The sequence below is a fragment of the Citrus sinensis genome, chromosome 6 (genome assembly GCF_022201045.2).
Source record: "Citrus sinensis cultivar Valencia sweet orange chromosome 6, DVS_A1.0, whole genome shotgun sequence".
In the NCBI taxonomy this organism is placed as follows: Eukaryota; Viridiplantae; Streptophyta; class Magnoliopsida; order Sapindales; family Rutaceae; genus Citrus; species Citrus sinensis.
Window position 1 is genome coordinate 18,764,495 of NC_068561.1, and position 19,700 is coordinate 18,784,194.

Sequence of the window (19,700 nt, forward strand, 5' to 3'; positions counted from 1 at the left end):
AGCCTGAATTGTGTTGGATTCGTGCATTTGTTGGATTTAATTCATGAAAAGCTTGATTTTTTTTTAATTTTTGTGATGTTGTTGTTTTAAGTGTTCTGGAATGTTTAATATGAATGGATTAATTTTGAAATTGATATTATTAAAACTAGCCTAAGGTTAAGATTGCATGAACCCTAAATATATATGAAACCCGAAACTTCAATGGATCATATCTTTTGATTTAGGACACCTGACAATATGTGTGATATATCATTGGAAAGATCTTTTTGAGAGCTTTCCAACGGTATGTGATTTGTTAAAAACGGACTTAATACGAGAAATTTATGACCAAAATATGATTATGGTAGGATTAGGATTTGGAAAGGGTTAAAAACTTTAATTTGGACAAGATGATGAACAGTGCCAGAGTTAGTTTTTTTGACGGTTTCAGCCTATTCCGACCTCCGTTTGAAAATCCGAATGTTCCATTGAATTCATAATGAAGATCCAATGTGCTCGTTAGTGCCGTGACTGGCAGTGCCTCTGGTTGCACTAAAAAATTCAGCCAATTTGCTCATGGTGTCCTCCAGACACTACAGCTTGTCATTGATTCCAATTTTCATTTGTTCCATCTTGTTTTGGAAGCTCCCAATATCAGCTTCAATTTGTTCGATGCGCTTCTTGTTGGTCGTCATTGATAGCTAGCTCTTATACCAATGTTAGGTCCCAGCCAAATGTAGCTAACAATTACAATTGTTAGAAGTAATATTTTTTACTTATGGTGAGAAGTAATACTCTTCCCCTTTATTCATATCTCTGGAGCTTATTTATAACAAAAGACTTTGATTTCCAACCCAATATCTTAGCTGGAATCAATCAACAAATATCAAACTAACAACTTGACTAATATTTCGAACTGAAAAATAAATCAAAAGCAAACTTCCAAGATTTGGATCCCCCCTCAATCTCTGCACGATCTCTCACAAAGTAAACCCAAAATCATGGCTCCGATTTGGCATTCACACATTAACCTCACGTGAGACTTCATGCATGGCTTTGGGAATGGCTTTGCATGGCACTCTTCACGTAGTGGACTTTGGGTTTGGCTTTGGTAGCCTATCAGACCTTCGTGGCTCATGACTCAGCACTCTATCAGATTGTTCCTTAGTTTGATGATAGGAACGCCACCATGGCTTGAGTTATTATTTTTGTATACCATTCTGTCGACTTTTGATGCACATACTCTTGTTCTTGTACTTTTGCATTTTATTTATTATGTATTTAATTTTCTGCAGCGGCTGATTAATTAATTTATCTTTAAATCAATGCTTGATCGCAGATACATTTAATGTTTCTATTTGAATTTTTATTTTTATTTTATAATTTTTTTGTGAGTTTTGTGTATGCGGTAAAATCCTTTGTCTTTATTCGAACATTGAGAACAAGTACTTAAAACTCTTTCTAGTTTTCATATTTCGGAGAGGGGACTGGCTGTTGATAAACTAAATAAGTTATTTTTCTCATTAAAAATTTTGTATTTTAAAATTATTCTGAAAAGCTTTAATATTTTCGATTATAAGTTTAAAGTAATTTTCACCTTTTTTTTTCAAGTGAGATTAGTTGATATTGCAGGACTTTAATTAGTTAAATTAGCTGTCATATTTAAAAAATAATAATGTTTAGTTTTTGAATGAACACATTTTGCTTTCAAACTTTGTAAAATTAAATAATTTCTAAAATCAAGCATACCGCCTATTAAAAAAAAGGGCAAAATACCAAAAGCCCACCGAAGCCCACAAAGTTTTGGATTACGTGCAAACTTAGGACAAAGACTAATAAGGCCCAAATTTTAAGTCTTCCAAATCGTAACAAGCTTCTTTGTCAACTCAATTTTTTAAAAATAAATTTCGAAATTTGCTAACAATTATTTGGTTAAATTTTAAAGTGTTTGAAATTATGAGATTTTGTAATTATATATTTAAAAGTTAATCATCAATTGGTAACACTTATTAATTCTAATTGATTGACACCAACTAATAACATAATGTGACTGATCTCATATAAAACTTTCTCGATATATAATTATCGTGGACTACATGTTTCTTGTTTCGAAATCGGAGGCCATTACTAATTTACCCAAGTGGGGCTTTCCCCAGTGTTTTAAGCAAACGCCTAACACACATGATTTTTTATCATTAAAAAGATAGAGATTTGAGATGATGAAATTGGATGATTTGGTGCATCTAATTCATAATATGACAAGATGAGATTTCACTTACCAACATATTTGCTAGTCAAATATAAGAAATTGCAAAACAAGTCGTGTTTTATTATATTCGTTAAAAGCCTTTCAATCATGTATCTGTTGGCCAATTAAATTACGCAATTAACACCCTTTTCTTCATCTTGTTCAAAATCAGATTCGCTGCTTTTACTTCAAAAAAAAACAATAAATGAATCGCAGGTTTCTTTCTTAAACAAATAATTTTTTATTTTTTATTTTTTATTTTTATCTCGAGAGGGAGAGACCTTCCCCCTGGCCAATAAGTCCGTTTCCACAATTTGAGGATGATTTATGAGTTTTCTTTATTTTCGACACAAAATTCAATACGTTTGAAGAAAAAAAGAAATGTGAGTTGGACAAATTCATTGGAAAAAAATTTAGTCAATTGTGTTATAAAATGTATCTCTCCGACCGTTGTTTTCGTTGATTTTATTTGTTAAGTCAGTCTACAACACAAACCCTAAAATGTTTCAATCTCACCAATTATTTTTTCTATAAAATTTTTTTTATTACATTTATATGGCACTATTTTTGTTATACTTTCAATTTTTTTTTTTTTGTCAGCACGTTACAAAATACAAGAGCATTTAACGTAGTTTATGAACACCCAGGTTCTAAATGGTTAATAGAACAAGGACTGACGTTAATTTAGGAAGTGAAAATTTTCATCTATATCCAAATCTAAAAAATAATAATATAAAATTAAATAAAACACCTGTAACTTTAAGACATACATATCCTCAATGCTGGGAGTCGTAATGAAAAGAAGAAGAATTACAACAAAATTGGGGACCATAATGGAAACTGGTAGAACCTACAAGGGCTAATCTTATCTTTCAATTGATTTTTGTGGAGCCAGAAACAATTAAACCCGAACAGCAAATAGCCATAAATGAAAGCACAATTAAATTGGAACTCTCCGCAGACCCACGATTTAATATCTTTAGATTGTAACGATTCAACCCAAAAAAATATTCTAGTAAAATATTTCTTAAAAAAATGCTTCTTCACGTCACAACGTTGAAAACAAGAACAAAATTGTGGTCCACGTGTCATTTCAAAGTAGGTTGCTGGCATAAACATCCGGCTCCATCCCGGACAGATGTTATGTGAGTGGTTGGTACGCGTTTCCACTTTTTTGTTTCAGATGCAACGACTCATGCACTAAAAAAAAAAAATAAATAAATTTACGTTTAAGTTTTAAAAATTAATATCGATTTAAATATGAATCTAATGTTAAACTCTTATTCAGGCATCGATTGTACTCGGCAAAATAATAATAATAATAATTAAGAAGCAGAGGCCAGGCAGGCGGTTGTAGGGCTGCTGCTATCTTATAGTTTTAGAAGAAGGTTCTTTTCTTTCTTTAGAGTTGATGCCGTGAGACGTTTTTTATATTATTATGATAACTTTGGTTGCGGATTCAATTGAAATAATAATTCTTCTTCGACGCGTACCGACCGCCCTCGCTAAACTCTCCTTCCAAGAAATTAACAACAACCACTCCGCCATTTTTCTTCTATAAATACATATACTTCACACACATTTACATATTTACACCCACTCTCGTCGACATCATCATCATCAATTAACATATCTCCAACTTCAGCTTCTTCTCCCACCTAACTTGTCATTTTTCTTCCTTTGCCTTTGCCAGTCTTTTCTCTCTTCTATCAACTGCAAGCATGAGCTCCTACAATCAGAATCAGTCCTCAGGTAACTAAATCATCTGCATATCCTACTTCTCCTCCTGTTGTTACGTTCCCAAGTTTTTAAATTGTGAATTTTGAATCTACATGTTTTATCTTAACTGGGTAATTGTGTATATGTAGTAGCATACCCCCCACCACCACCGTCTACAACGGCGGGTCTGTACGTGGCGGCGCCACCACCGGCAGGTTATCCAACGAAAGACGGCGATCATGGTTACGCTCAAAATGCCCCCGTAGAAACCAAGTCCAGAGGTGATGGCTTCTGGAAAGGATGGTATGCAATCTTTATGTGTTTCACCTCACCTTATGTTAATTATTCGTATATATGTATATACACACGCACATCTATCATATGTGTAGTGACTGATTTGGTCGGTTTAATTTGCAGTTGTGCTGGCTTGTGTTGCTGCTGTGCCTTGGACGCCTGCTTCTGAACACACATACGCACGGTTGATCGTTTGATTTTGGGGATTCTTTTTTATTTCCATTATTATATTACGTGTATAAATAATAATAATAAAAACAGTTCAGATTGTTCCTTAGTTTGATGATAGGAACGCCCCCGTGGCTTGAGTTATTATTTTTGTATACCATTCTGTAGCCTTTTGATACACATACTCTTATTTTTGTATACCATTCTGTAGACTTTTGATACACATACTCTTGTTCTTGTACTTTGAATTTTATTTACTATGTATTTAATTCTCTGCAGTGGCTGATTAATTTATCTTTAAATCAATGCTTGATTGTAGATACATTTTCAATACAAAATAAGAACGAGTTGGTTTGGGGCCAACACAAACGCATACATACATGCAATCACATGGAAAGCACGTTCATAACAAGAATGAAAATATCATGATTTTAACATATTTTTCAAAAACATATTTTTGGATTTATCCTATGAATAATCAAAAGTCTATCACAATCTTTTAAATCAGCATTATAAACCATCAACTTAAAAAAGAAGGAGCAACCAACATAATTTTTGTAACAACGTTGTTTTAGTAAAATTTAATTTCATTACGAAAAGTTCACTTCGTCTGGTCAACTATAACAAAGATAGAAATACAAGCTCATTCTTTAGCATTGATGCCGTGTGCTTTTGAGTCAGAGGAATGATTTTCAATTGAGTGCTAACTGCTTCGAGAGAAAATAACTCGTTCTCCGCTGGTGTAAAGACTAAAGAGATGCCCGATTTGGTGTACTTTCCAACCTTTTGAATCCGAACACAAAATTCCAAACAAAACTGTCAAAGCTGACCTTTGCGAAAGAAACGAAATGACACCTGCACCCATCAAGTGAAAATAGTTTATTTGATGCGATTTATAGGATAATTTATTTCATTATTTCTACTGTACCGACTAAATAATCTGGTAGATATCACAACACTTTAATCATAAATTTTTTTAAAGAGTGGTATCAAATAATTAGTTAGACTACATTTTAATTTGTTAAAAGTCTTCTTTAAGTCCTATTTGTTATTGAGATACTGTAACTTTTAAGATACATCTCTTATTGGGAAAAAAAATCTTGTAGTTATAAAATAAAAATTAATAGTATGTAGTAAATGTAATTATTAAATAATAATTTTAACAAAATTAGTAAAGATATTAATAGATTTTTCATTATATAAGTGTAAAATTATAAGTGTAAAATCAAATTAATTCAACTTCTAATCTACAATAACTAGTATTTATTAAATGGGAAAAGGACAAACACACCCCCAACGTTTAGACAAAGGGACAAAAATCCTCCTAACGTTTCAAAAAAGACATTTACACCCCTATTCACTAACGGAAACAGTAACGTTTAACTGAAATTACCGTTATACCCTTCTAGCATATAAAAAAGATTATTGATTATCCAATTTTTTCATATATTATTAATAAAATTATAAATATACCCTCATTACTCAATTCCTCTATTTAAATTTTTATCAAATTCCCTCTTCAAGACGATAAATTTAATTCATTACTCAAGAATAAAAATAAATAAAATTGGTTATTAATGTTAACTTGTATTTCAATTAATACCATAATAAATAACATAAAAAATTAGTTATAAATATAAAAGTTTAAATGATAACATGTGGAGAATTGTTAAATATACAAGTTTAAAATTTAAATAAAATTTTATGGTATTAATACCACAAGTTAAACTTGTATAATTTTTTTTATATGCTAGAAGGATATAGCGGTAATTTATGTTAAAAGTTACTGTTTCTGTTAGTGAATTGGGGCATAAATGTATTTTTTGAAACGTTATGGTGGATTTTTATCCCTTTGTCTAAACGTTGAGGGTGTGTTTGTCCTTTTCCCTTTATTAAATATTGTAACTTTTATACTCCAGCTATCCAAGTAATCCAACATCAATCACAAACGAGACATTAATCATATATTTAATAATATCAAGTTTTCCGATTCACCAATTAAATCTTATTTTCACTATACTTGTATCTTCCAAATGTTTGATATGAAGTTTAGACAACCTCAAACTAATTTATATTATAATTAATTATTACACAATGAAACGACACTTTAATTATAAAATTTACCAAAAACATAAATTACACTTTTCAAGACATACAATGCTCTCAACACCTTCCAAACTTTAGTAAGTACAACAGTTATGAACAATTTCGTATTTTGTTTGTGGTTTTAGTGGGCAGATGGAGAATTGTGTTCCGGTTTAATTCATTAAATCTGCAAAAAAAAAAAAATTACATTTGGGCGCAGGCCATTTTCCAACCCTATTTTAAAAGCCCACAAGAGCTAACAAAAACAAGCCCAATACCCAAATTCACCGAGGGTTTCTAGGGTTTCTCAGAAAGCCAGCTGAGATATATATATAAATCCTCATTTGTGAATCGACCTAGCCCCTGCACAAACACACAAAAACCCAGAGAGAGCCGCGGGTGCGCGAGGAGCGAGAGTTGAAATGGTGAAGTTTCTGAAACCAAACAAGGCCGTGATCCTTCTTCAGGGCCGTTACGCCGGCCGGAAGGCGGTGATCGTGAAGTCGTTCGACGACGGGACCCGCGAGAGGGCGTACGGGCACTGTTTGGTAGCGGGGATAAAGAAGTACCCGGGCAAGGTCATCCGCAAGGACTCGGCGAAGAAGACAGCGAAGAAGTCACGCGTCAAGGCCTTCGTCAAGTTGGTCAACTACCAGCACCTGATGCCCACGCGCTACACTCTCGACGTCGATTTGAAGGACGTCGTGTCGGCCGATTCCCTCCAGAGCAAGGACAAGAAGGTGACCGCTTGCAAGGAGACCAAGAAGCGCCTCGAGGAGAGGTTTAAGACTGGCAAGAATCGTTGGTTCTTTACTAAGCTCAGGTTTTAGATTTTTAACCAAAGGAAGAAAACGACTTGTGTTTTTGTTTTGTTTTATTTTGTGTTATTGAAAACGCTTTAGTTGTTAAAGTGCGAATTTTGAGATTTATGTAGTTTTTTGTGAACTTAATTTTATTTCTGGATCTGGTACTATTTTTATGTGATAATATTGGGTTTATAATGTTTACTCAAGACGTCATAAATTAATGCTGCTTGCTGTTAGGACTTGTTTAATTGGGTGTTATTTTGTTTATGTTATCTTCCATTATAGTCTTTTCAAGCTGATTTGGTAACGTTCTGGATATATTCACATCCTGATTGTGGAAATGTGGGTTGTGTAAATGATATTTGATGTTGGTTTCTGGGTTTGATTGTGTTGATGTCATTGCGTAATAGGTTATTTCACAATTGATTTCCTATAGGCTGATTGTAGGAAGAATTGGGTTGAGTGCTCATTGGTTTTATTACTTGGCCTAAGTAAGGCTGATGAATCTTACGCATCGAGTAGTTCAATTGCCGAGCAACATCATGAGTATTTAATACTTTGCAACTTTTTTTTGTTTCTGAGGTTTATGTTCTCTGCTTGGTTTGCATTTTTATTCTACACAAGCCAAGCTTGTCTATAACAAAGTCAACTACTTGTGCAGTTTCTAAGGATTTGAGATGAATACTGAGTTCTAGGAACTGAGCTGTGTTTGCTTGATGCTCAGTCCACATGCTATCAAGTTTAAGATCCCGTTTGGTATTAAGGCATTGTAGTTACAAATGAAAATTGATAATTTGTGATAAGTATTACTTTAAAATAATAATTTGATGATAATAGTAATGACAACATCATAGGTATGTTATAGTACAATTTTGGGATAAAATTAGCTTATCATCCAAACTGTAGCAGCATGTGTTTACCAAATACTCGGTGCTGGAGCTTTTTACAGCTGTCCAAAACCTATAAGCATGTGCATGTATGTGCAAGAATCACATGTTTACCTAAGGGCCTGTGTTTGCTCCTCTATGAGTTTAAGATGGTTACTGCAGCTCTGCTGATTTGAGAATTGCTTTATTATTATCCGGGCATGTATATTTTGTTTTGCTTATGCTGTGCTAAGTTACAGACCTCATCATACAAATGGTTGTAAGGAGAGGAAACAATTATATGCTTGTTTATCATTCCTATATATTTATGGCAGCAGTTTTGATTATTTCAAATAGCATATACTTTTTGGTGTTTTTTAATTTGAAGTTGATCTGCATTTGGTCATTAAGGTCCCTGACTGGTTCTGCTTTGTTGATCTACTCAAGCCTCATAACAATTTTCTAGTTATTTTACAAAGTTTAATGTTTTATGAATTGATTTGTGTGTAATTGATTATATATGTGTCAGTTTAAAAGCATTTCTTGGCTTTGGATTTCATTTGCGTTTTGCTCTGTATCATCAGCCTGGATTTAATGTTTTGATCGCGTTGGGTTATTTATGAACCCGTTAAAATTTTTTTGATCATTCCTCAAATAGACTGTAGACTGATAATGCATGTTTATCAGCCAGCAAATTTAAAGGTGTCATTTGACATCTTTTTGTCAGCAACTGATTCATTCATAGGCATTACACTTCCTTCAAATAAAATTCTGAAGTCAAGATAGAAGTAAATTGGGATCTCTATGTTGCCGATGATGTTATCGTAGCATGTGCTGATTATTTTTCAAGATTGGTATTTGACAGCCCGACAGCTGCCACAGATTCTAAATCGTCCTTACCACTCAGACAAGATATGCTAAGATTCACCGTAGAATTGGTCTTCGAACGATCAAGTGCGGTCATTTTTGAGTGGCAAAGCAAATGACACCCTCTCGTTTGAATTGAAGGATCTATGCCGATTATTATTTGAAACGAAAGATACCTCGAAAGGAAAACTAATAATACAGTAAAGCAAACAATGATTGAACCCACTTTTGGTTTTGGATAGGCAAACGATGTTTGTGGTTTGCCTGTCGCTGCTTGTGATCTAAAGATAATATAGCAATTCGCAGACCACCATGATAGTTTTCCTTGACAATCGTCGTTGTACCCGCTTTCTTTTTATTTTTTTCTTCTTTTTTTTTTTTTTTTTTGGATTTAGCCACAAATATTATTAACCATACATTGAGTCCCAATCTAGTTGGGCAGGCGGAATTTTGGGCTCACAACACAGCCCAATAAATCACCACACGCACAGTCGCGCAATTGATTGAAATCTTTTAACCATCTATTATGTCTAATTAATTCAAAATAAATCTCTTCATTTATTGAACTAACAGAAATTATTAATTTTTTTGCAAGCTTTTGCTTAGTAACGACCGGGGATGATTGGTGCTTATGGATTAACTGTGCTTCAAATATTTTATAATGAGGGATTACCCCACTAATCATGTAAACAATAATAAGATTATATTAATTAGTGATATCGATATCTTAAACATAAAGACAAAATTTGATCCCTTATTCCCTTAATTTTATCCATGACACGTATCCTTAGAATCCAAAAGATGACGCAATTAAGTATTAACTCATATAATTAATCACTTAATTAAATCCCTTAAATCTAACGTTTTCCCACAAGCGAACGGACTTAACGACACTCCCAAACGGAGTACCTAACGACGTAAAAAAAAAAAAAAAAAAAATCATCGTTTTACATTTATTCATTTTCCCTCCCTCCCTCTGTCGTCATCTCTATTCTGAGCTAAAAAGTATTTCAACTTTCCTCCCAATTTTCCCTCACTTTCCCTCTCCCCAAACACAAATGAATTGCTCAGTTCTTATCTTCTAATTATTGTTGTTATTTTCAATTCTACTTTCTCGTGGTCTGACACACAGCTCTGGATTCTCTGTTCCTTAGTCTCTTTGTTTCTTTGCGAGGATTTGTCCATTTTCTCTCAAAAGCTCTTCGCTTTTCGAATCTCAATTATCGAATTAACCCGCCACTTTCAATATATCAATCAAGCACTTTCAATCAGTTTTATTATCATGCTTCAAAGCTTAGTAGTACCTCAGTCTCCAATCAATTCCTCCACCGCGATGAAATCCAAGCGCGTGGACCGCGACGACGACGACGACAACCCCAACGGCGATCCTTCGAGAGCCGTTGCCAAACGAGCTAACGTGATCGAACAGGAACAAAAACTACAAGAGCAAGAAGAGGAAGCTGAACAGCACGACGTCGTCGTGATGGAAGGCGAGTCAGCAGGCTTGAGACTCTTAGGACTCTTGCTACAGTGCGCTGAATGCGTCGCCATGGACAATCTCGACGACGCCACTGATCTTCTTCCAGAGATATCCGAGCTATCGTCTCCGTTCGTTTCTTCGCCGGAACGCGTCGGTGCTTACTTCGCCCACGCGCTACAGGCGCGTGTTGTCAGTTCTTGTTTGGGAACTTACTCGCCCCTCACCACGAAATCGTTGACGTTATCCCAGTCTCAGAAGATATTCAACGCCTTGCAATCATACAATTCCATCTGTCCGTTGATCAAGTTCTCTCATTTCACCGCCAATCAAGCGATTTTTCAAGCATTGGACGGTGCAGATTGTGTCCACATCATCGATCTGGACATTATGCAAGGCCTTCAATGGCCAGGATTGTTCCACATCCTCGTATCCCGGTCTAAAAAGATCCGCTCCATGAGAATAACCGGGTTCGGATCTTCATCCGAGTTACTCGAATCGACTGGGAGACGACTCGCTGACTTTGCCATGTCACTCGGCTTGCCGTTCGATTTTAATCCGCTGGAGGGCAAAATTGGGAACATAATCGACGTGAGTCAACTCGGGGTGAGACCTGGGGAAACAATTGTGGTCCATTGGATGCATCATTGCTTGTACGACATAACGGGGAGTGATTTAGGGACGTTGAGAATGTTGACTCTGCTGAGGCCGAAGCTGATTACGATCGTTGAACAAGATTTAAGCCACGGTGGCAGTTTTTTGGGACGGTTCGTTGAGGCTTTACATTATTACAGCGCGTTGTTCGACGCGCTGGGGGACGGACTGGGCGCTGACAGTATAGAAAGGCATACGGTGGAGCAGCAGTTGTTTGGATGTGAAATTAGGAACATAGTGGCGGTTGGTGGGCCCAAGAGGACGGGTGAGGTGAAAGTGGAGAGATGGGGGGAGGAGTTGAAACGGGTCGGATTCAGACCCGTTTCTCTGAGTGGTAACCCGGCAGCTCAAGCTAGCTTGCTGCTTGGGATGTTTCCTTGGAAAGGATATACTTTGGTCGAGGAAAATGGGTGCTTGAAATTGGGCTGGAAAGATTTGTCCTTGTTGACTGCCTCGGCCTGGCAGCCGTCCGATTGAATCAATGATTGATGATTTGATCTGAATTCATCGGTATTATCAAAAGAAAGAATTTTGTACGCGCTTGACATGATGATGATCAAACGTTGGATTTTGGGGATGTTTGGTTTTCTTATAAGACTTCAAAGTACATTCGAGACCGCGGCTCTGTGGCTTTTAACTCAATAGAATTGTGAGGTGTCAAGTTAAAATCAAAGTTTATGGTGAAGCACGGCAGTCCTAAACATATCTTTGGAAGATTAATCAATTGATCAAGTGGAATTCTCTTCTTTATTCACAAAAAAACAATAATATTTGTATTTACATTTATTTTAAATAATCCCATAATTTGTAGGTGTTGTAGTGGATTTGTAATTGTAAATGCTGATATGAAGTTCAGTTATTGACTGTTTCTTAGTTTTTTTCTTAAATAATTTTTTCTCTTTAATATTCGATATGTGTGTGTTTGTTTTTAACTTTTTACTTAAGCTTTGGTTTTGGGTTGATTGGAAATGAATTTTTGGATGGAAACAACAAAATATATTCCTAAATCTTGTAGTCTCTTTTAAATTTATGTTGATGTTAGTATCGAGCTTTGTCATTTTCGGGTCCGACCTTACATGTAATTAAATATTAATTAGTGTTATTATTATTATCATTATTATTTGTATTTCACACGATACTCCCTCAAATGAAGTTGCAAGGTTTGATATTCCATCATTCTCTATAAACAATGTCCACAACGATTTTTTATTTTTTAATTTGGTGACTTTCTGAATCTATCTTTTTATGACAAAGTTTAATCTTATATTTTATAGATAAAATTCTGTCAAATCATTCTATTTGTTTAGATGGTTATAAAATTTCAACGGTTTTACTCGACATGATGCGTTTGATTGCATATTAAAAGTTGTGTCTACTTTGGTACCAATTATTATCAACCATAAGTATAAATTACTTCAAATCTGTGTGGATGTGTAGTGCTTATAAGAGAAAAATATCAATGAAATTATTTCCATTTAAAAATTTAAAATATCATATATTAACCATGTGCATTTAGAGTATCCTAACATAGTGAACACTGAGTATAATCAACTAGTAAAATTTGGAGTATTTTGCAATACAAAAGTGATGTTGGAAGGTGGACTTAGTAAGTGGATTGATATTGCTCTAGAGTGAAAACATTTTCCCTTGAGGGATTAGTGATCATAGAATGGAGCTTTTAACACCCTTCTAAAATTTTTACAACAATCCTTTTGAATCTTATTTCTTAAAGTACTCTTAATTTAATTTATAAAATACAAACTCATATATTAAAATTAATCTCTTCCTATAAAATTTCACCTTAGAAAAAAGTATCTCTTTTGAGTTCTATTATAAAATACATACAAATCGTACAGTCTTTAAATATTTTACATACTTTATATCTCTACACTAAAAATCATTAAAATTAAAAAAAAAATTATTTAAAAAATTATTTAAAAAATTATTTATAATTAAAAATTAGGATATAAAATTTAAAATTATAAAATGGGGTGGGTATAAAAGTTTTATTAAAAGAATATTTCATTTAAGTGTTTAATTGAATTTTGTTTCAAAACAAAAATTGAAGAATAGAAATGGAAGAAGAAAGTAGAAACCAAGACTGACGACAAAATCGCGTAGCTCATGGTGAGTCACGATGACGTTGCTGTAGCCGAACGAATGAGTCCACACGTGTGAATGTGATATTGTGATGTAACCTCAATTAGAAAATGGAAGCTCTGTTTTTTTTTTTTTTTTTTTTTTTTATAATTAAAAAAAAAACATATTTCATAATAGTACAACCTCTCAAAAGTTCTGAGAAACAATTTTTTAAAGAATAAATCACATTAAATAAAGCTATAATTAACTTACATAAGATAAAGAGTATAATATGATTTCGGCTGGTGGACTGAGGCCCAACACAAGAGCCGCATATTCAGCATGTGTGTGGCCCAAAATATCAAGAAATTTATATTATTTTAAATATAATATTATTTCAGTGAAGATTTACGTATGGAGTGTTGGTATTCGATCTCTTCAATTTATCTAGTAGCTTCCGTACTTTAAGATGGTGGATTAATTTCTTGATACACACCTAATTATTTTACAAAGAAAAAAAAAAGTTAAAAATAATTAAAAATAAATGTTGTTTCAGTGGTGATGAAGATAAAGTATGACATTGATTCAAAAATAGAAGAGGGAGGCTGTTGAAATAAATTGAGACAGCTAAATATCACTAATTTTATATATATAATTTCTTACAGGGAAAAAAAACTTATAAATTAGATATTAAAATAATAAATAATTATTTAAATAAAAAACTTTAGTCAGTAAATTGAGGCGGAAAATTTGGGATTGGAACCCACCTAATGGAGAGAAAATTAGGTTAATGTTAAACATGGCTCAAAATAAGTTTAATGTTGAAATTTTTTTATGCTTTTACTTCATGTTTTCTTAAGATGCAAAGTGTTTTTAATAGAATTTTATGTATTAATTTTTATTTTTTAAAAATAAATATACAGAGGAAATTTAGGTATGATATATATATATATAATTTTTATTATTAATAAATTTAATTATTTATAAAACGAAGAGTCCTATTAGTAAGAGGAGGGACTTAAACTTTTTGGTGGGGCGTCTTCCTTGCTCATGCCTTCAGGCTTCAGTCACCCTTGCCGAAATAAAATTAACTAAAATATTAGTAATTCTCAACAGGATTTTATTATGTTACATTGAATGTACCATACACAATCAATAAGAACCACACAATTATGTGGATCCCACAATTTGTGTTCCAAAATAAATTTAGCTACTTTGGGTCAACGAAATAATCAAATAATGTACACATAATAGAGATTTCCTTGTTTATAAAGGACAACAAAGTCATTTCGTGTTTTTTAAACAGGTTTTTCAAATGGGGTTTTTTTCCGAAATTCCTCTCAATAAGGGCTATTTATCCAAAAAAAAAAAAAACCAGTATTTTGCAAGAGGAACCAGTTGCCTATACCAGCGGAACAAATAGAGAGAGAGAGAGAAAAAAAAAGACACTATCAAAGGAGATAGAGGGAAAAAGGTGTTTTTCATTTTGATTTGAGAATCAAATTGATATAAGAAAAGAGCAAGTGATGGATAGGTTGATTCGAAGATACCCATTTCTGTTCACGGATCAATATGTTCGTAATTACAGAGCTACTAAACCAATCAGATTAGTTGATGATTTCAGCTCCAATACTGATGAAATTCAACGGCTTTCTTGGAAAGTTTCGATTTTTCTCAAAGAAAACAACTGGCAGACTCTTATAAAGAATTTGAAAATACCCAATAAGCTAAACCCAGATGTGGTTCGATCTGTGCTCGTTGAAAACCAAGTTGGTAACCCCCAACGGCTCGCCGATTTCTTCTATTGGTCCAACTGTAAACTTCGTATCCCACAATTGTTGGATTCTTTTGCTATTCTTGCTGTTATGCTTTGTAATAATAATCTTTTTGGTCATGCTAATGGTGTTTTGAATAAAATGATAATCACCCCAAGGCCTTGTTCTGCGATTTTGAATTCGATTATTTGTTGCTTTAGAAGTAATGTGGGTTCTAATGCTATGGTCTTCGATATATTGATCGATAGTTATCGGAAGAAGGATATGGTTAGTGAGGCAGTGGATACATTTTTGGGTTTGAAGAACGGTGGGATTTTGCCTAGTTTGAGATGTTGTAATTCATTGTTGAATTATTTGTTGAAGGGCAATAGGCTGGAGTTGTTTTGGAAGGTTTATGATGGAATGCTGGGTGCAAAAATGGATTTTGATGCATATACATATACGAATTTGGCTAGCGCATTTTGTAAGGTTGGGGATTTGAAGAGTGCAAAAAGGGTACTTAGTGAGATGGATGAGAAGGGATGCAGTCCTGATGTGTTTATTTTCAATGTGGTGATTGGAGGCTTTTGCCGAGTTGGAGCTATGGCTGAAGTGTTTGAGCTGAAAAAGTCTATGGTTGAAAAGGGATTAGTCCCGGATACAAATACTTACAGGATGATCATTGATATGCTTTGCAGAGGGAGGAAAATGGAAGATGGAAAATTGGTGTTGCAAGAGATTACTCAATTGATCGATAGTTATCGGAAGAAGGATATGGTTAGTGAGGCAGTGGATACATTTTTGGGTTTGAAGAATGGTGGGATTTTGCCTAGTTTGAGATGTTGTAATTCATTGTTGAATTATTTGTTGAAGGGCAATAGGCTGGAGTTGTTTTGGAAGGTTTATGATGGAATGCTGGGTGCAAAAATGGATTTTGATGCATTTACATATACGAATTTGGCTAGCGCATTTTGTGAGCTTGGGGATTTGAAGAGTGCAAAAAGGGTACTTAGTGAGATGGATGAGAAGGGATGCAGTCCTGATGTGTTTATTTTCAATGTGGTGATTGGAGGCTTTTGCCGAGTTGGAGCTATGGCTGAAGTGTTTGAGCTGAAAAAGTCTATGGTTGAAAAGGGATTAGTCCCGGATACGTATACTTACAGGATGATCATTGAGATGCTTTGCAGAGGGAGAAAAATGGAAGATGCAAAATTGATGTTGCAAGAGATTACTCAATTGGGTTTGGAGCCTCATTATGCTGTGTATTCTGCTTTGATTCATGGGTTCGCGATGGAAGAAAATATTGATGAGGTTTTCAGAATGAAGGATGAGATGGTTTCTTGTGGTATGCAGCTAAATTTGATGACATACAATTCGCTTGTTCATTGGACTTGTAAGTATGGGAAGATGGAGAAGGCAGTTGCGGTTGTGGATGAGATGATAAAGATGGGCTTGCAACCAAACTGCCAAACTTATTGTTCGTTGATTGAGGGATACTGCAGGGAGCATAATACGGGCAGGGTATTAGAGCTACTTTCTGAAATGGACGGGAAGAATTTGACAATTATTAATGTATTACGCAACTGTAAGGATCTTTTTAAGAAAACCTTAGCTAAAGACATTTTTAAGAAGATACTTGCTGGTGGCTTCAAGCCAAGTACTGCGATATACAGAAATCTTATTGTGGGTTACGCTCGTGAGGGTAGGATTGAGGAGGCAAGAGAGATTTTAGACGGGATGAGTGACAAAGGATTTGCACCTGATTTATTCTGCTATAATCCCATCTTGACATGCCTTAGCAAAGCTGGGAAGATGGAAGAAGCTACAGCATGTTTTTTTGAGATTTCTGAGAGGGGTCTAATCCCTGATGCTGTTACTTATGGGGCCTTAATCTGTGGATTTAGTAAGGAAGGAAAAATGAAGGAAGCAGCAATGTATTTCGATGAGATGCTTAATCGTGGTTTGCTACCGAATAATCTTGTTTACACTGTCTTGATTGGTGGGCACTTAAAAGCAGGTAACTTAGTGAAAGCTCTTGCAACATTCAAATGCATACTTGGGCTGAGGGTGCTTCCAGATGTGCAAACCTATAGTGTCTTGATAAATGGCCTGGCTAATAATGGGAAAACTAAGGAGGCCTTTGAGATCGTCTCACAGATGAAAGAAAGGTGTTTGGTTCCCGATCTTGTCACCTATAGTTCTGTTATCTCCGGATTTTGTAAACAAGCTGAGATGGAGAAAGCTTTTCAAGTTTACGATGAGATGCATTTTAATGGTATTGATCCTAATATTTTTATTGTCAACATATTGATGGATGGACTATGCAAGTTAGGAGATGTTCAAGGAGCCAGACAATTGTTTGATAGCATTCAAGAAAAGGGGTTGGCACCTGACAAAGTAACCTACTCCACCTTGATTGATGGTTACTGCAAAGCGGGGGATGTGACTGAGGGTTTCAATATATTTAATGAGATGCTATCAAAAGGGGTTGAACCACACGATTTTGTGTACAATGCCCTTCTCCATGGGTGTTGCAGGGAAGCAGATATGGAGAAGGCATTCAACTTGTTTCATGAAATGGTGAAGAAGGGTTTTGCTACTACATTATCGTATAATATTTTAATTGATGGATTTTGCAAGTCTTGGAAGCTGCAGGAAGCTTTTTCTTTGCTACAGGGAATGATTGAAAAGCAAATATTACCCGATCATGTGACTTACACTACTGTGATTGATTGGCATTGCAAGGTGGGGAAGATGAAGGAGGCTAACCTGCTCTTTTTGGATATGCAGAAGAGAGAGATTATGCCGGATGTGGTCACTTACACATCACTTATGCAAGGTTACCACAAAATAGGGATGGAGACTGAGGTTTTCACATTATATGAGGATATGCTGGCAAAGGGTATCAAACCGGATGAAGCAGCTTATGATATTGTAATTGATGCTCATTGCAAGAATGATAACTTAACTGAGGCTTTTAAGTTGCGAGATGAGATGTTGCGGAAGGGTTTGCTGTCAAAGGGTAGTGCTTATGATTCATTAATAGATGCTCTTTGCAAGAAAGGAGATCTTTCTGAAGTTTCAAAGCTGCTTGAGGAGATGAAGCAGCATGAGGTTAAGCCCTGCCTTAGTACATGTAGTGGTCTACTCAATAGTTTTCATAAAGCTGGAGAAATAGATGAAGCAGCAAAGATATTTAGGAGTATGATAAATAATGGGTGGGTACCTGATGACTCTAGTTTGAGTGAGTCAGAGAACAGGCACTTAACTGATCAAAATTCTGTGAGTAATCACAAACTTGTCAAATGTATGGCATAAAGAGTGCATCAGCTAGAAGTACCCTTGGTCAAGAACTGTAGCTGTAAAGAAAAACTATATTCTGCTTGCAGTTGCTGCTACCTCCTCATAAAAAAGTAAACCGTTTCTTGAGTAAGCATAAAAATGAAGTGTGGAACTCAAGCACAAATGGATCAGCTATTCAGATTTTTAATGGGGACCAAACTTCTGTAGCTTTGCCTTCTGTAAGGGACTTGCTGCTTTTACTCTGTATGCCATTTATGTTGGATTCCCCAAGCCTCCAAATACGATTTATCATGTCTAAGGTTAGTGCAGCTGTTAGAGGCCAATGTTACTCTTAATTGTTGGAGTGGCTTTTGGTTTTGAACCATGCTTTTTTGCACTTTCAGGTATGATCTGTCATTGTAGTGAACTTCAGTATCTACAAAGGTACATGTTCCAGCCACATTTGGCGGTGAAAGCAGAGAAATGCATGCGTCTGCTGATCTTCACATTGTGCCTGAGGTGATTTATTTCAATTCATACAGTGAGAACTTATATTTTATGTATGTATAGATTCTAATCTAAACTGTAGACATGGTTAATCGCCATATTGGTGGCATATATTTCTCTCTTTTTGGTCCCAAAAGAAACTGTCATATACTAATCTATTGAATTTGGTCTCATTTGAATAACCATTTTTATTCATGATATTCTAGCATATTCTAGTTATTATCTGGGTTGATGTTTCTTATTTTATCAAAAGGGTTCCAACAATCTTCCTTTCAGATGTCAGCTAATTTATGGACCGTCAAGCTTTTGATTAGTGAGATTTTGCAGAAACGTATGAGCAAAAAGTCTTTATTGCCATATAAGAGCACAGCAAAGGGGAGATCAGGCTTTACTGCAGGAGTCCAGAGAATTTCATTCAAGGCTGCAATCTGTTTTGCAGAATAAAAGACATTAGGCATCTTACTTAGCAATTCATGATTTTTATCTGATTCTGAAGTTGTTTTACGCATTTATTTCTTGTAGCTTAAAATGAATAATTAGATTTTTTTTTGAGAGAGCTGGTGGGCGAAATCCAAATCGATTTGTAGGCCTCTAACCTACCCAGGATTTGAACTCGGGTGGGCAGGCAAATAAAGGGACTTGAAAACCACTTGGCTGAGCCCCTGATGCTGATTTGATCCTTTGTAAATTTTCCAATGTTCTACGAAGCCATCCATTTTTCCTGTTCTATTTACCCATAATACTTGTTGGTAATCTTATTTGATTCCTTTGAGATGATAATGATTATTCTTCTGCTTTGATACTTGTTGCTGTGTGTTCTATTGTTGGTGGCTGGGTATGAAATTTAATGCAATTAAAATGAGAATAATTTCTGAGGGTATGAAATTTAATGCAATTAAAATGAGAATAATTTCT

General features: G+C 34.9%; 4 protein-coding genes across 7 annotated transcripts; all 4 read left to right on the top strand.

Moving 5' to 3' along the window:
* The first annotated feature begins 3,719 nt into the window (after window positions 1-3,719).
* Window positions 3,720-4,649, top strand: LOC102621980 (protein CYSTEINE-RICH TRANSMEMBRANE MODULE 6-like). Of its 2 annotated transcripts, none has more exons than XM_006481294.4 (3): window positions 3,720-3,979; window positions 4,099-4,249; window positions 4,364-4,649. In XM_006481294.4, exons 1-3 carry the CDS (start codon window positions 3,949-3,951, stop codon window positions 4,407-4,409), a joined length of 228 nt encoding a protein of 75 aa, XP_006481357.1. In that variant the 5' UTR covers window positions 3,720-3,948; the 3' UTR covers window positions 4,410-4,649. The 2 variants fall into 2 exon arrangements, with proteins under 2 accessions (XP_006481357.1, XP_006481356.1); XM_006481293.4 differs by having other exon boundaries at window positions 3,723-3,979; window positions 4,096-4,249.
* A 2,191-nt stretch (window positions 4,650-6,840) lies between these two features.
* LOC102622469 (60S ribosomal protein L27) lies at window positions 6,841-7,500 on the top strand. Its single transcript, XM_006481295.4, has one exon. It carries the CDS (start codon window positions 6,916-6,918, stop codon window positions 7,321-7,323), a length of 408 nt encoding a protein of 135 aa, XP_006481358.1. The 5' UTR covers window positions 6,841-6,915; the 3' UTR covers window positions 7,324-7,500.
* A 2,455-nt stretch (window positions 7,501-9,955) lies between these two features.
* LOC102622768 (scarecrow-like protein 23) lies at window positions 9,956-12,036 on the top strand. The gene has a single exon (XM_006481296.4). The coding sequence runs from the start codon at window positions 10,315-10,317 to the stop codon at window positions 11,638-11,640; it is 1,326 nt and encodes a 441-aa protein (XP_006481359.1). The 5' UTR covers window positions 9,956-10,314; the 3' UTR covers window positions 11,641-12,036.
* Window positions 12,037-14,618: 2,582 nt separating this feature from the next.
* LOC102623075 (pentatricopeptide repeat-containing protein At5g61990, mitochondrial-like) lies at window positions 14,619-19,587 on the top strand. Of its 3 annotated transcripts, none has more exons than XM_006481297.4 (3): window positions 14,619-18,598; window positions 18,683-18,797; window positions 19,039-19,587. In XM_006481297.4, exon 1 carries the CDS (start codon window positions 14,769-14,771, stop codon window positions 18,312-18,314), a length of 3,546 nt encoding a protein of 1,181 aa, XP_006481360.2. In that variant the 5' UTR covers window positions 14,619-14,768; the 3' UTR covers window positions 18,315-18,598; window positions 18,683-18,797; window positions 19,039-19,587. The 3 variants fall into 3 exon arrangements, with proteins under 3 accessions (XP_006481360.2, XP_006481361.2, XP_006481362.2); XM_006481298.4 differs by having other exon boundaries at window positions 19,062-19,587; XM_006481299.4 differs by having other exon boundaries at window positions 19,113-19,587.
* Window positions 19,588-19,700: the final 113 nt, after the last annotated feature.